Source organism: Phoca vitulina, unplaced genomic scaffold (assembly GCF_004348235.1).
Source record: "Phoca vitulina isolate PV1807 unplaced genomic scaffold, GSC_HSeal_1.0 scaffold4, whole genome shotgun sequence".
NCBI lineage: Eukaryota > Metazoa > Chordata > Mammalia > Carnivora > Phocidae > Phoca > Phoca vitulina.
Window position 1 is genome coordinate 44,897,061 of NW_022589707.1, and position 15,230 is coordinate 44,912,290.

General features: G+C 41.3%; 1 protein-coding gene across 6 annotated transcripts in view; it reads right to left on the minus strand.

Annotated features, from left to right (window-relative positions):
* Positions 1–10,929, minus strand: part of KLHL7 (kelch like family member 7) — a 68,680-nt gene extending 57,751 nt beyond the window's left edge. For 2 of the 6 annotated variants that reach the window (XM_032401950.1, XM_032401947.1), the window contains exon 1: positions 9,905–10,525. Coding sequence is in view for 1 of the 6 variants with exons in the window: in XM_032401946.1 (XP_032257837.1) it covers positions 10,555–10,674 (120 nt within the window). In the remaining 5 variants the exon portion in view is untranslated. Of the gene's footprint in view, positions 1–9,904; positions 10,526–10,554 lie in introns of those variants that run through there. The other 4 variants (XM_032401949.1, XM_032401948.1, XM_032401946.1 and 1 more) reach the window with 4 other exon arrangements.
* Positions 10,930–15,230: the final 4,301 nt, after the last annotated feature.

Genomic DNA, 15,230 nt, shown 5'->3' on the forward strand with positions numbered 1-15,230 from the left:
TCCAGAGTCTCTGAAGCCCAGCTAACACAGAATGCCAGGGTTTCTGCTTGTCTGCCATGCCTGCTCATCTTCCAGCCTGTGGTCAATACGGTAAGTTCCTGATGTTCTTGCAATAAATTATTTTGACTTAAGAGAGAACATATTTTGGTTGCCTGGTAACCAATAATTCCAGGAGATTCACTGTGATAACAGTAATACCAACAACATTTGATAATGCTGAATAATTTATCAAGAGTTTTCAGGGGCGGGTGCCTGGGGTGGCTCAGTCGTTAAGCGTCTGCCTTCGGCTCAGGTCATGATCCCAGGGTCCTGGGATCGAGTCCCACATCGGGCTCCCTGCTCGGCGGGAAGCCTGCTTCTCCCTCTCCTACTCTCCCTGCTTGTGTTCCTGCTCTCGCTGTCTCTCTCTCTGTCAGATAAATAAATAAAATCTTTAAAAAAAAAAAAAAAAAGAGTTTTCAGGGGCACCTGGGTGGCTCAGTTGGTTAAGCATCTGCCTTCAGCTCAGGTCGTGATCCCAGAGTCCTGGGATCGAGCATTGGGCTCCCTGTCCAGCGGGGAGTCTGCTTTTCCCTCTTCCCCTCACCCCGCTCTTGTGCTCTCTCTCAAATAAATAAATAAAATCTTAAAAAAAAAAGAGTTTTTACATTCTCTGTCTCACTATCCCCAACATCAGTAAGCGAGGTCAATATAATATTATGATCATTGTTGTGCAGATACTAACATAAAAGGCTAAAGAAGTTGTGACTTGCCCAATGTCACACAATTAGTGAGAAGACAGAGCTAGGATTCAAACCCAGATCTATTTGATTCCAAAATCCATCTTATTTCCACTATAGCATACTGTTTCCCATAGTAATGAGTGACTAAAGGCAACACTACTAAAAGAAGTTTTATAGAAGATACAAAGCCACTTTATTTTTTTTAATTTTATTTATTTATTTGAGAGACAGAGAGGGAGCACAAGCAGTGAGAAGGGTCAGAGGGAGAGGGAGAAGCAGGCTTCCTGCTGAGCAGGGAGTCCGATGCGGGGCTCGATCCAAGCACCCTGGGATTATGACCTGAGCTGCAGGCAGATGCTTAACTGACTGAGCCACTCAGGTGCCCCACAAGCCTCTTTACAATAATTTTTCATGATGAACGCTTACAGTATAATATTAAACTGTGATTTGATTTAAGTGCAATTCAAAGAGAAGTTCTAAAAAAGAACTCATTTAATCCTGGTATACCATTTTCCAGTAGGTTAACCTGATATTAAGTATAGAATTTATGATATTTAGCATAGATGGCATTAAGAATGTCTCTCTTAAATATTAATCAACCACATTTTTGACAGTTTAACAGAATGTAACTAAATTACATGCTGTATTATTATGTACTAAAATATTTAATATGCTGGCTATTTCAAAGATACGAAATTTTGTAGTGGTTTTTCACTGGAGTAGCTACCTGACTTATAATTCTCCCCTCTCAGGAAATGGCCTCAGTACATAAAATGAATCTTTCAAGACATGTTTGTGCTACATGACCTTGTTCTCCTTAGCATAGATAATTGATTCAAAGGGTTAACACTCCACCCAAGCTAGGTCTATCAGATCCTCTCTATCCAGGATTTGAAACTCTGAAAGAGAAACAGTTAGTGGTAGTTACAGCTGAAGTCCAACGAAGGCAGTGTCCCAAAGGCTAGAGGCCTTTGGGGTTGGCATGAAGAGTTCTTGCATCTCCCAAATCTTGACTGTCTTTCTCTTCAGAAGGAATTTTAATACAATCATGTCTCCCTTAAGATACGCTTCTGTATTCATTCATTCAACACACATGGGGTAAGTGTCATGATGGTAGTATGCACTTTATACTACTGGAGTTTATTTTTTTAAATGTGGAGATCAATATATGTTTAGTTTTTATTTAAATTCCAGTTAGTTAACGTGCCATGGAATATTAGTTTCAAGTGTACAATGATTCAACTCTTCCATACATCAACTGGTGCTCATCACAACTGCCCTCCTTAATCCCCTTCACCTATTTAACCCATTCTCCCCCACCTCCCTTCTGGTAACCATCAGTTTGTTCTCTATTATTAAGAGTCTATTTCTTGGTTTGCCCCCCCCCCTTTTCCCCTCTGCTCATTTATTTTGTTTCTTAAATTCCATGAACGAGTGAAATCATATGATATTTGTCTTTCTCTTACTTATTTTGCCTAACATAATACCCTCTAGCTCCATCCATGTTGTTGCAAATGGCAAGATTTCACTCTTTTTTATGACTGGGTAATATTTTGTGTGTGTGTGTATACACACACAACATCTTTATCCATTCATCAGTCAATGAGCACTTGGGTTGTTTCCATAGTTTGGCTACTGTAGATAATGATGCTATAAACACTTTGAATTAGTATTTTTGTATTCTTTGGGTATATACTACTGGAATTTAAAGAACATTAATCCCATCCTGAAAAGCCTAGGCCATACAGAAGGCAGGTCCCTCTCCATCTACTCACCACTTTGTCCCTCCTTTGTCCTGTAAAATCTGCCCCCTCCCCCACCACTCCATTAAAACTTAACTTGCTAAAACCACCAATTTTCAAATCCAGGGGACACTTTATCTTTTTTAGCCTCCCTACTACATTTGATACTCCTGACTGTCTCTTCTTTGTAACTTGTATCTTGGTTTGAATGACATTATTCCCTGCTGTCTTTCTTCCTTCCATACCTTAATCTCCAATGCACTGTTCTTCCTATCCTTTAAAATGTTGGTGCTCCCCCAGAGTTTTATCTTCTGTCCACTTTCCTTCTTACTCTGCCCTCAACCTCTAGGTGTTATCACCCATACGTATGACATCAACTATTTACGTAACAAATATTTGAGCACCTATATTGTAGATGTTGGCAATATAGCACTGAATAAGACAGTGTCCCTACCCTCATGAAGCTTAGAGCCTAGCAGCAAAGACATACTTTAAAATAAGAAGTCATTCTTGCCTTTATATAGATGATCAGTGCGTGAACGAAAGGAATGGAGTATATATAATAGAGGCTCTTGACATAATACAGGGCATTCAGGGAGGAAGTGGCAAGCACGAGGAGGAGAGAAAGAGAGTTAACAGGCATTGTTACAACATTTCAGGCTCTGAAGGAAGACAGGTGCCTGGAGTGAAATGGCTAAGAGAAAAGTGGTGATCTGACTGAAACAGGTTGGGATTACGTCAGACAGGACTGTGAAGACCTGGTTAAGAATATATATTCATTACAAATCCATGATAATTAACCTCAAAAATACTGCCAGCCATTATACCAATTCTACTCTTCACAAAAATTACTTTCCTCAACCTCTAGCTTCATCTTCCTCCTTCATTTTAGTGGATGATCTCATCTCCTACTTTTCAGAGAGAGCAAAGGCCTCTGGACAGAAACTCCTTTATTCTCCTGATTCCAAACACAACTATATACTAATCTCTCTTCCTTCCCACTCTTATGGAAGAGAAACTGTCCTCCTCCCAAAAGAGATTAATTACCTTTACTTTAGATCTCATCTCAGGAATCATCTATCAATTATCCATTCTGTCTCATATACATTCAAGCTCTACACCTCAAATGAATTCTTTTTTAAAAATTTTTTAATTTAAATTCAACTGAATTAACATATACTGTATTCTCAGTTTCAGAGTTAGAACTTAGTGATTTTTAAGCACACTTATATCTCTCCAATTTAAACAAATAAAACCAAATGAACTTCATTTGACTCCCCTACTTCCTTCAGGGCCAAATTTCTCCAATAAAGCTGTTTCAATTGTCTCATATCTTACTCAAGATAACCTGACTTCCATCTGTCTCCCTATCAAAACAACACTCACTACAGTCAATTAGCTCTCCTGTGTCGCTATATCCTGATTTCTCATAGGCTTCAAAATTTGCCATGCTCCTTCTGAAACAATTTCTTCTCAGATTCTGAAAACTCTCATTTTCCTCTTACTCTTCTGGCCATTTTTTGGGGGGATGAGGGGCCTCCTTATAGGCTCATTCCTTATCCTTGACTCGCCATGGTTTCAACAAAGAAGTTATCTTCCATCTGCAGATAATCACAAATTAACACTTAAATTTTTTTATTTAATTTTTATTTTTTAAGATTTTTTATTTATTTATTTGACAGCGAGAGCAGGAACACAAGCAGGGGGAGTGGGAGAGGGAGAAGCAGGCTTCCTTGGGGCAGGGAGCCCGATGCGGGGCTCGATCCCAGGACCCTGGGATCATGACCTGAGCCGAAGGCAGAGGCTTAACCATCTGAGCCACCCAGGCGCCCCACACTTAAATTTTTTTTCAAGATTTTATTTATTTGAGAGACAGAGAGAGAGTGAGCACGTGCGTGCACACACACAAGTGGGAGGGAGGGGCATAGGGAGAGGGAAACAGACTCCCATGAGCAGGGAGCCTTACATGGGGCTCCAACCCAGGACCCCAGGATCGTGACCTGAGCCGAAGGCAGACGCTTAACTGACTGAGCCACCCAGGTGCCCTTTTTTTTCTTTTTTTTAAAGATTTATTTATTTTAGAGAGAGAAAGCGGGAGGAGGGGCAGAGGGAGAGGGAGAGAGATAATCTTAAGCAGACTCCCCACTGAGCTCAAGCCCGACAAGGGACTTGATCTCAGGACTGTGAGATCATGACCTGAGTCAAAATCCAGAGTCACATGCTTAACCGACTGAGCCACCCAGGTGCCCCTAAAATAAAATTTTTTTGAAAAAGATTTTATTTATTCATTTGAGAGAGAGACAGAGAGAGCACATGAGCAGGGGGGAGAGGAAGAGGGAGAAAGAAAAGCAGACTCCCCGCTGAGCTGGGAGCCCGATGTGGGGCTCGATCCCAGGACCTGGAGATCATGACCTGAGCCAAAGGCAGACGCTTAACCATATGAGCCACCCAGGCGTGCCGCCCCCCCCCGCAAATTTTTTTAAGTAAACTCTACCATCAACATGGGGCTCGAACTCACAACCCTGAGATCAAGAGTTGCACAAGGTATGACTGAGCCAGCCAGGTGCCCCACGAATTTACACTTTTAACCTGTAACTCTCCAGACCTGTCAATTCATCATATGTACCTTAATGTCTCATGGGCACTGTAAACTGAACATATCTAAAATACAAACTATAATCCTTTCCTCAAAGCCTTGATCCTTTTCCAGTATCTCCTAGTGTCACCATCTACCTAGTTATGCATTCTAGAACCCTAGAGGTCATAACCGAAAACTTGTATTGAATCCCTCAGCATCCAGTCAACCACCACTATCATAATAGCAACAAAAATAGCTAACATTTATTGTGAACTTATCAGATCCTGTTTCAAGTTATCTTAATTTGGTTATCTAATTTAGTCATCACAGCCACATGTGGAAGTTATCACCAAGTCCTGTCAATTTTACCTCCTAAATTTCTTGAATATGTCACCTTTTCTTCATTGCTACTGCTGCTACCACCTTAGTTCAAGGGACCGTCTCACTGAGCTACTGAACAACTTCCTGTTTGGTTTGCCAACAACCACTCTGAGAACTCCCTCATTTGCCACAGATCAGGAACTATCTTTTTCAAAAGAAAAACAAATACCTGCAGATCCCTCCTCTCTCTCTCTCCCTTTTTCTCTCGCACAACACACATCTGAAGGGGTTTTAGAATAAAGGCAAATCCTCCTAACTTGACTTAGGAGACTGTGCATGGGCAGGTCTCTAGCTACTTCTCCAGTTTCATCTTACACCATCCTCCCCCTTATGTTCTGTGCTCCAGTCATACTGGCCTTTAATCAGCCTCTTGAACTTGCCATTCTATGGTAAGTAGGTCTCTGACTCAGGGCCTCTGCATCTGCTGTTCATCGACCTAAGAAGCTCTTCCTTAAGGTGCCTAATTAACACGTACTCTTATTTCAGCTCTCAGTTCATTTACCAGTTCCTTGGGAAAATCTTCCTGATTTGATGGTCAAATCATCCAATCATACCCCTCACTGTATCACGTTCTTCTCTTTAATAATACCTACCACTGCTGCAATTTTACATTTCTTTTGTGTGACTGCTTGACTAATGTCTCACTCTCCTACTAGACTAAAACCACATGAGAGTAAGGACTGTCTGGTTTTGCTCATCACTGCAACTATAGAATCTAGCAAAACGCCTAGCATGCAGTGGGTCTCAGTAAGTATTCATCCAAATGGATGAGTTAGAAAGCCAAACTGAGCTAGAGGAGTAAGTCAACAATGAGCCAAAAAAAGGTGGGGGGGGGGGGCAGTGAATCTACCCACCCTCTGGTTTTAACAGCGGGGAGAGAGTTATTATTTATAGAGGAATGTTGAAACTAAGAATAGGTGGACTGGTTTGGATGGTTGGTTTAAAAGTTAGAGAAATTAAAACATGCCTAAATGCTAGACTCAGGTAGAGAAGGAGAAGTTAAAGATGCTCAACAGAGATGGAATAACCAACAATATAACTTTTCTGACTAGGCTAATACTGAGGGAGCCAAAGCCCAAGTGAAAGTACTGGCTTTAGATGGAAAGGAGGCAGCTTCTTCACTGTAGCAAAATTAAAAACTGTCAAAATAGGTGTATAGATATGGTGGTGGAAATTTAAAAGTTAGATAGTACCAAAATAATGTCTTTTATTTATTTATGATATCAAAAGGGGGTGATCTATTGAAAGTGAAGATACAGAGACAGGACTCATTTTAGAGGAAAACAGTAAAATAATGGAGATCACCAGTACTGACAGCTGAGTTGAAATTAGGACTTAACTGGCAAAGAACTGCCCAGTAATGGGATATTTTCCAGCTGTGCTTGGAAACCTTGCACAAAAAAGGTAAATAGTCATCGATGCTTTTTACCAGACGGATGTGAAAAAAGGATGGAAGGTCAAGAAAGCCTGGGGCATTGGAAAGGGAGTGAAGAGAGATGATTATCTCCTAACCTGGACAGACAAAAGGAGAAGACAGCAGAGAGTTAAAAATAGGAAGGTCTGGATGATGGGAGATGACAATGAGAGCTGTTGGAATTAAATGAGACAAAGCATGTAAAACACATTGCACAATGGCTGATAGAAAAGAAATGCTCAAGAAGTGTTTCTATTACTGAGGATTTAATGCAGAGGGTACAGATTATTCACAAGAGACCCTAAAGATTAATGACTAGTAGTAACTTACAATCTTGAAAAGGTGAGTGTACAGAAGTTGATTCATTTTTAGTTACTAAGTAAGCCCAGCTGACTGCTCAGCATCCATTCTTAAATCAGTTTTGGTTCTCTCACATAATTCTCAATAGGTCTTTAACATAAGCTTCTAAATTCTAATTATGCTTTAATTCACTTAACATGAGGAAACTGTAAACTGTAGTGGTACTAAGGAAGGTCTCAAAACATATCCCTCAAATGTTAAGGGTCTCCTAGACTTCATTAACACAAGAGCAAAAGCAATTAGATATGAGCAGTAGTGACTATGACCTAGCCCTGCTTTGTAGAGCTCCTCTGTAGTGTATCAAGTAATAAAATTAATCTAAACAAAAAGGATAATAAAAAGGTGCTCAACCTAATTAAATAAGATGCTACTATATACCCATTAGAATGGCTAACATTATAAAGACTGACAATACCAAGTGTTGATAAGGAGGTAGAGTAAAAACCTAATACATGGCTGGCATGAGCATAAACTGGCACAACCTTGGAAACTGCAGGACAGTATCTATTAAAGCTGAGTGTAGCATAATCTATGACTCCACAACTCCACTCTTAGGTATTTCCCAACAGAAATGCATACATGTGCACATCTAAAGACATGTACAAAATATACAAAAATGTTCAAAGTAGTACTATTCTTCATAGTGCTAAACTAGAAATAATTCAAATGTCCATAATGATAGAATGGATAAACTGTGGTATATTTCTACAATGGAATACTAAATACAATGAGGATGTACTAGAGCTACATAGAGCATCATCCTAAATCTCACAAAAATAATGTTAAGCTTTCTGAAACCAAGACTCAGGAGTATATACTGTATGATTCCATTTATATACATTTTAAAACAGGAAAAAACAAATCTATGGTGATAGAAGTTAAAACAGTGGTTACCTTTGGGGGGTGGCTAGTGATTGAGAAGAGTGTAAAGGGGGACCTCTAGTGTACTCTTCATGTTCTATTTCTTGTTGGCAGTGGTATGTCTATTTTGTAATAATTCATTGAGCTGCATGTTTATGATTTGTATCCTTTAATGAATCCTATACTTCATTGGAAAGCTGACTTTAAAAACAAAAGGCTAGAAATGACTGCAAGGATGATGAAGGAAAAGGCTCCATAAGAAGCTGAGGCTGCTGGCTCTGAAGAACCCCCACTGGCCACTATGTATGGAGTTGGCTGCTAGGCTAGCAAGAGATGAAATGACCTAAATCATATTTATCTAAGATCACAAAACTAATTAACGGGAGAGCAGGAACTGGAATTCAGACATTCTAATTTCACCGCGTTCTCAACTTCCTGTAAGAATGTTTCTGGGTGTGTACAGAGGGGTCCTTGTCATCCAGGCACTCATTATTCTGATCCCCAAAGTAATGAGGTCATATGGGGAAGCAAAAATAGTCACAACATAATATTCACTAAAGAACAAGAACACTTATAAAATTGGTTCTCACTCAAACATTCTTCCGCTGGCCCAGACGGGTTTCTATTTCTGCTAATTCCCATCAACTGCCCTTGTCAGTCATTCTTGGTGAGTCTCTCTTGTGTTATGATGTTATACAGAACAATGTGAGTACAACGTAAATCAACTGCAGAGTGAAACTGCACATCTTGCAAAAGATGCAGGATTCCATGAAGTTGGTAAAAGTTCTATTGGAGAATACCCGAATAACATGTAAAGCCATTGACAAAGAGAGAATCTAACAGATTAAGGTCAGTTAACCACTGTGGAAGAGATCCCTGGTTGTTCCACCCAGCATCTATTTTCCCCTTCCTACTAAGTAACAGTAACAGCATCCTGATTGTTCAGTAACTTTATTTCTAGCTTACCAGTAAATAAACAGATGTTAATATACTCTAAAGCTAAGTCTAAGGACGGGATATGAATCAATTTTTAAACCCAAAGAGCTGAACATACAGTTTCAGAAAAATCCCCTCTTCCTCAAGTAAACAACTGATGCTGCAACCCAGCTGCACCCTATCTACATAAGGAATGAGGCAATGCTTCACCATGCTGGCGTTCATAGACAAAACCACATATCTAGGGGGAGTGAGAGGGCTGTTGGAAACAAATTTGAGCACTGGTGAAGGCTGTTCACCCTTTATAAGCAGACACTTGTTAAATGCACCAGTAATATGAAGTCACTGGTGTTGTAAATATAAAAAGGTTTACATGAAAGGAACTTGAATGTATACATGGAAATAGATACATGAAAGTAAGTTACACATGATACTGAATTCAGACGTTCACAGCTACTTCAGCACAAAAGCCAGGAAAGATTTAAAGGCATGCGGACAGGTATCTACTGCATTCATGCACCACGCCAGGCGCTGATGAACAAAGACAAGATCCCGGCAGTCAGAGTTTGCTTAAAGAAACCAGAAGCTAGTATCTTCATACAAATCTCAAATTCCTGTACTGTTTTCCATATTCTCATCAGAACCACTAGATAAGCAAACGAGGTTTTGCTATTATTCATACATCCTGCTTTTGTCTTCTTTAAAAACAGAACCACGGTTACAAAACAGAAACATTCCTGCATCTCCTTAGATGCGTATTTTTTAGAATAAAGCTTACGGAATAAAAAAAAGTAACCAAGTGACTTTTCTATGCTCTTTGGTATCAGATGTTATGGAATTAAAAAAACAAAACAAAAAACCTCTCTAGTCTACATTCTCCGTGTTAAAATCCATTCTTTTCATAACCCACCTTTCGCCGACGTGAAGACTTTCATTAATGCGCCACACATCAAAGACAGAACAAAGAGCTCCTCTTAATAACAGAGGCGCACAGGGGCCTTAAAAGACTGCGCGGCATTTATCGGTGACTGTTTCTGCTCTAAATTAACACGTACAGGAGGATTGTCTTCAACTAGCTCCACCCGGCTAACACAGAGGAGGGGCGGGGATCGTTATTTAGAGTAGCTGATTTCAGGCCAGCACTGCTTCTCCCTTCTTTGGGGGCTTCGGGTTGGGCTGTGCCAATGGGCTTCTTCGCACAAGATCTCACGACACCTTAAAGCGGCTCGCCAATGGAGGGATCCTCGCCTCACAAAGAGATAACTAGGGCAGAGCTGTTATACAACCGATACGCGACGCCGAACGCCAGCCCGGGGAGTCCCCCAGGAGTGTGACCTGGGAGCCACAGCATCCGCAGACGAGGAGACGCTGCTGCTCGAGAACGGGTTAACGCGACCCTCTGCTAAACAGCAGCTTGACTAGCGTGCGAAAATGGGAGGAAGGGCGAGGACCGAGGAAGAGAGCCGCGATCCACCGGGCGCGGTTTCGGCCCAGGGAGCCAGGGGCGCGAGTCCCGGACCCCCTCCCCCCTGGCGTCCGTCACTCCCACAAAGGCGGTACCTGTTTCCGCATGTTATTCATGACGCCCATGAAGCCCGCCAACAATTTAGCTTCTTCTCGAGCAGCAAGTTTCTTCTCGGTCTTCTTCTTGCTGCTCTTCTCCACCCCGGAGGCTGCCATCCTCCGTCAGCTCGGTGCACGCCCGGGGCTGGCCTACCGAGCGAGGGGTTGCACGCTCCGGGCACGCTGGGGCTTCTGTTTACCAAACAGCGCGGCCGGGACTGCGGCTGCAGCGCCCTGCTGCCGGCGCGGCCACTGCGGAACGACAAGGCCTGGCGGCCCCCTCAAAAACTCACCGGGAGGCGACGTCGCGGGCTCGGCGGCGTCCCGACAGAACCGGAGCCGGGCCGAGGAGTCTGCGCACTTGGCTCCGGGGGCGGGCGCGCTCGGAAGGGAGCAGGGGGCGGGGCCTGCGCGTCACAGCGGCGCGCCGCTCCCGGCGACGGGGTGCGGGCCGGTGTCTTTGTCGCCGCCGGCCGCCGGCGGAATTTTCACTGCCAGCCGCTCCGAGGGCGTGCGTGCCCTTCCGTTTCCCCGAGTCAGGTTTTACAAATTTAGATTACGGGGTGAGATTTTCTTTTTTTGGATAGGGAGGCGGTATCTCCTGTTGGTGTAAGCACCAGAGGAACCGGGTTGGTGTTTTCCTCCCTGCAGCATCACAGACTGGCAAATTGTAGACGCTCAATATATATTTATTAAATGATGAAAGATTATCACGGACTGCAAGTGAAAGGCATCGTGCATGGAACACAAGAGTTATTTGCTTGGTATTCGTAAAGCAAAAACACACGATCCCGTTGGTGTCTCCTGGATGTGGAACGCCTGCTTACTTAGGCTGGTTTACGCAGTGTTTGAGAGCAGATCAGGTGTCAGCTCCAGAAATCCTCAGTCCAGTTAGTCTTCCCCAATATTCTACCGTGACGCGAAACTCAGTCACGGAACTCATGAAGAGGATTTTTTTTTTTTTTAACTATAATAATCTGTTCTTTCGAGTGTATGCTAATAATACAAGATTATTTGAAATGGTACATTATTTTACATTCTGAAAATTTTCTACATATCCTTTTAATTTTCTACCTAGGTCTATATAGGCATATACGGAGACATAGTTCATGGAAAATAACACTATTGAAGCATGCTTTCTCTTGAGGACAAACAATATACAATAACTCAAATGAAAGAGCAGGTGGCATATAAGCCTCCATTTTTATGAAAGAGTAAGGCATTTATGCCTATGTGCACTTTATCTTTCTTCCGTTAATCTAGACGTTCTCGGATCTTCTATTTCAATAATTTGAGGTTCTAGAGTGGACCCTGGCAAGAGAAACCATTTGTTCCTCATGAAATGAGAAACAAGGAAAATTTTGTTTATTAAATGACCCAGAACACTGAAGAATAAGAGTGTATTTAAGCATTTCTTTTCATTGGGCTGCCTGGGTAGCTCAGTTGTTAAGCATCTGCCTTCTGCTCAGGTCATGATCTCAGGGTCCTGGGCTCGAGCCCCGCATTGGGCTCCCTGGTCCACGGGAAGCCTCCTTCTCCCTCTCCCACTCGCCCTGCTTGTGTTCCTGCTCTTGCTATCTCGCTCTGTCAAATAAATAAATAAAATCTTTAAAAAAAAGAAATGAAACATTTCTTTTCATTGAAAGAAAGTGGAAACCCGTCTTTTAACTCTAAGGCCTTGGGAGACACTAAGGATGTAGGATTCAAAGGCAAAAATGCAGGTGATGAGATGGAATACTATTCTGTAACAAAGCAAAAGAAACAAGGAACAGCAATCATCCTACTTGATATTGAAACAGTTATTTCACATGTTGCAGGATATACCTCATTTTATTGTGCTTCATTTCATCGCACTTTGCAGTATTGCTTTTTTTTTTTTTTTTTTTTTTTTTTTTACAATTTAAAGGTTTGTGGCAACACTGTGCTAAGCAAGTCTATCAGCACAATTTTTCCAATAGCATTTGCTCACTTTGTGTCTGTCACATTTTGGAATTCTAGCAGTATTTCATATTTTTTATCATATTTGTTACGGTGCTCTTGATCATATGCTGCTCAGTGATCTTTGATGTTACCAAACCAATTGTTTTGGGGTGCCACAAACTGCCCCTATGTAAGATGGTGAACTTAATAAATGTGTGTTCTGACTGTTCCACCAACCAGCTGTTTCCCTGTCTCTCTCTCCTCAGACCTCCATATTCCCTGAGACACATCAGTATGGGAAGTAGGTCAATTAATAACCCTATAATGGTCTCTAAGTGTTCAAGCAGAAGGAAGAGTTGCAGGTCTGTGTCACTTTAAGTCAAAAGCTAGAAGTGATTAAGCTTAGTGAGGAAGACATGTTGAAAGTAGAGGAAGACATGAGATAGGCTCAAAGCTAGGTCTCCAAACTAGGTACCAAAGTTAGGTACCACACTGTGGGCCAACTTGTGAATGCAAAGGAAAAGTTCTTGAGGGAAATCAAAAGTGTTACTCCAGTGAACACACAAATGATAAGAAAGTGAAACAGCCCTACTGCTTATATACAGAAAGTTCTAGTGGTCTAGATAGAAGATCAAACAAGTCACAGCATTGCCTTAAGCCAAAGCCTAATCCAGAGCAAGGTCCTAACTCTCTTCAATTCTGTGAAGGCTGAGAGAGGTGAGGGAGCTACAGAAATTTTAAGCTAGCAGAGGTTGGTTCATGAGGTTTAAGGAAAGAAGTTTCTATAATGTAAAAGTGCAAGGTGAAGCAGTGATGATGTAGAAGCTGTAGTAAATTATTTAGAAGATCTAGCTAAGATAATTAATGAGGGTGGCTACACCAAACAACAGATTTTCAATATAGGTGAAACAGTCTTCTATTGAAAGAAGACGCCATTTGGGACTTCCATAGCTAGAGAAGAAAAATCAATGCCTGGTTTTAAAGTGTCAAAGACAGGGTTATTCTCTTGTTAGGGGCTAATGAAGCTGGTGACTTTAAGTTGAAACCAATGCTCATTTACCATTCCAAAACTCCTAGGGCCCTTAAGAATTATGCTAGATTTACTCTGTCTGCACTATACATGGAACAACAAAGCCTGGGTGATGGCACATCTGTTTACAACATGGTTTACTTAATATTTTAGTCCCACTGTCAAGATCTGCTCAGAAAAAAAGGATTCCTTTCAAAATATGATTGCTCATTGACAATACTCCTGGTCACTCAAGAGCTCTAACGGAGATATGAAACAACATTAATGTTGTTTTCATGCCTGCTAACACAGCATCCATTCTGCAGCCCACGGATCAAAGAGTAATTTTGACTTTCAGGTCTTATTATTTAAGAAATACATTTCATAGGGCTATAGATGCCATAGATAGTGATTCCTCTGATGAATCTGAGCACAGTAAATTGAAAATCTTCTGGAAAGGATTCACCATTTTAGATGTCATTAAGAACATTTGTAACTCATGGAAGAGGCCAAGATGTCAACATTAATGGGAATTTGGAAGAAATTGATTCCAATCCTCATGGATGACCTGGAGGGGTTCAAGACTTCAGTGAAGGACAGAACTGTTGATGTGGTGGAAACAGCAAGAGTAGATCCTGGGGGTGCGTGGGTACCTAAGTCACTTAACCATCCAGCTCTTGGTTTCGACTCAGGTTGTGATCTCATGGGTTGTGAGATCAAGCCCCGTGTCAGGCTCCCTGCTCAGTGGGGAGTCTGCTTGAAGATTCTCTCTGTCTGTCCCTCCCCTGTGCTCTTCCTCTCTCTAAAATAAATAAAAAATCTTAAAAAAAGAAATAAAATAAAATAAATAAATCTTAAAAAAAAAAAGAAGGGAGGCTGAAGATGTGATTGAATTGCTGCAATCTCATGATAAAACTTTAATGGATAAGGAATTGTTTTTCATGGATGAGCAAAGGAAGTTGGTTTCTTGAGATGGAATCTACTCCTGGTGAAGATATTGTGCAGATTGTTTAAATGACAACAAAGGATTTGTAATATTACATAAACTTAGTTGACAAAGCAGTGGCAAGGTTTGAGAGGCTTGACTCCAATTTTGAAAGAAATTCTACTATGAGTAAAATGCTATCAAAGATCATCACATGGTACAGAGAAATTAGCTGTGAAAGGAAGAGTCTATTGAGGCAGCAAACTTCACTGTTGTCTTATTTTAAGAAATTGCCCAGCCACCCCAGCCTTCAGCAGCCACCGTCCTGACCAGTCAGCAACCATCAACACTGAGGCAAAACCCTCCACCAGCAAAAAGATTACAGCTCACTGGAGGTTCAGATGATGATTAGCAATTTTTAGCAATAATTTTTTTTAAATTAGGGTATGTACCTTGTTTTTTTAATATATAATGCTATTTCACACTTAATAGTCTTCAGTATAATGCACAGAGGTTAAGCATGAAACTTTGCCTGATGCCAGTCAAGCACCCCCACTCTTTAGTTGTTCAACTTTGGACAAATTGCTCAACTTCTCTCATGCCTCAGTCTCTTTATTTATAAGAATAGAACCTGCCACATGTAACTGATATAAGGATTACAAAAATGCTTAGATTGGTGCCACCCTGAGACAAACAATATTACTTAACTCAGTTAATAATTTCACTACCATTATTTAATCCAGAATTCCCCAAAATGTGTTCCTCAGAATTCTAGGGCTGTGAACCACTGAAATAGGATCCCCACCTCCCCTACCTCCC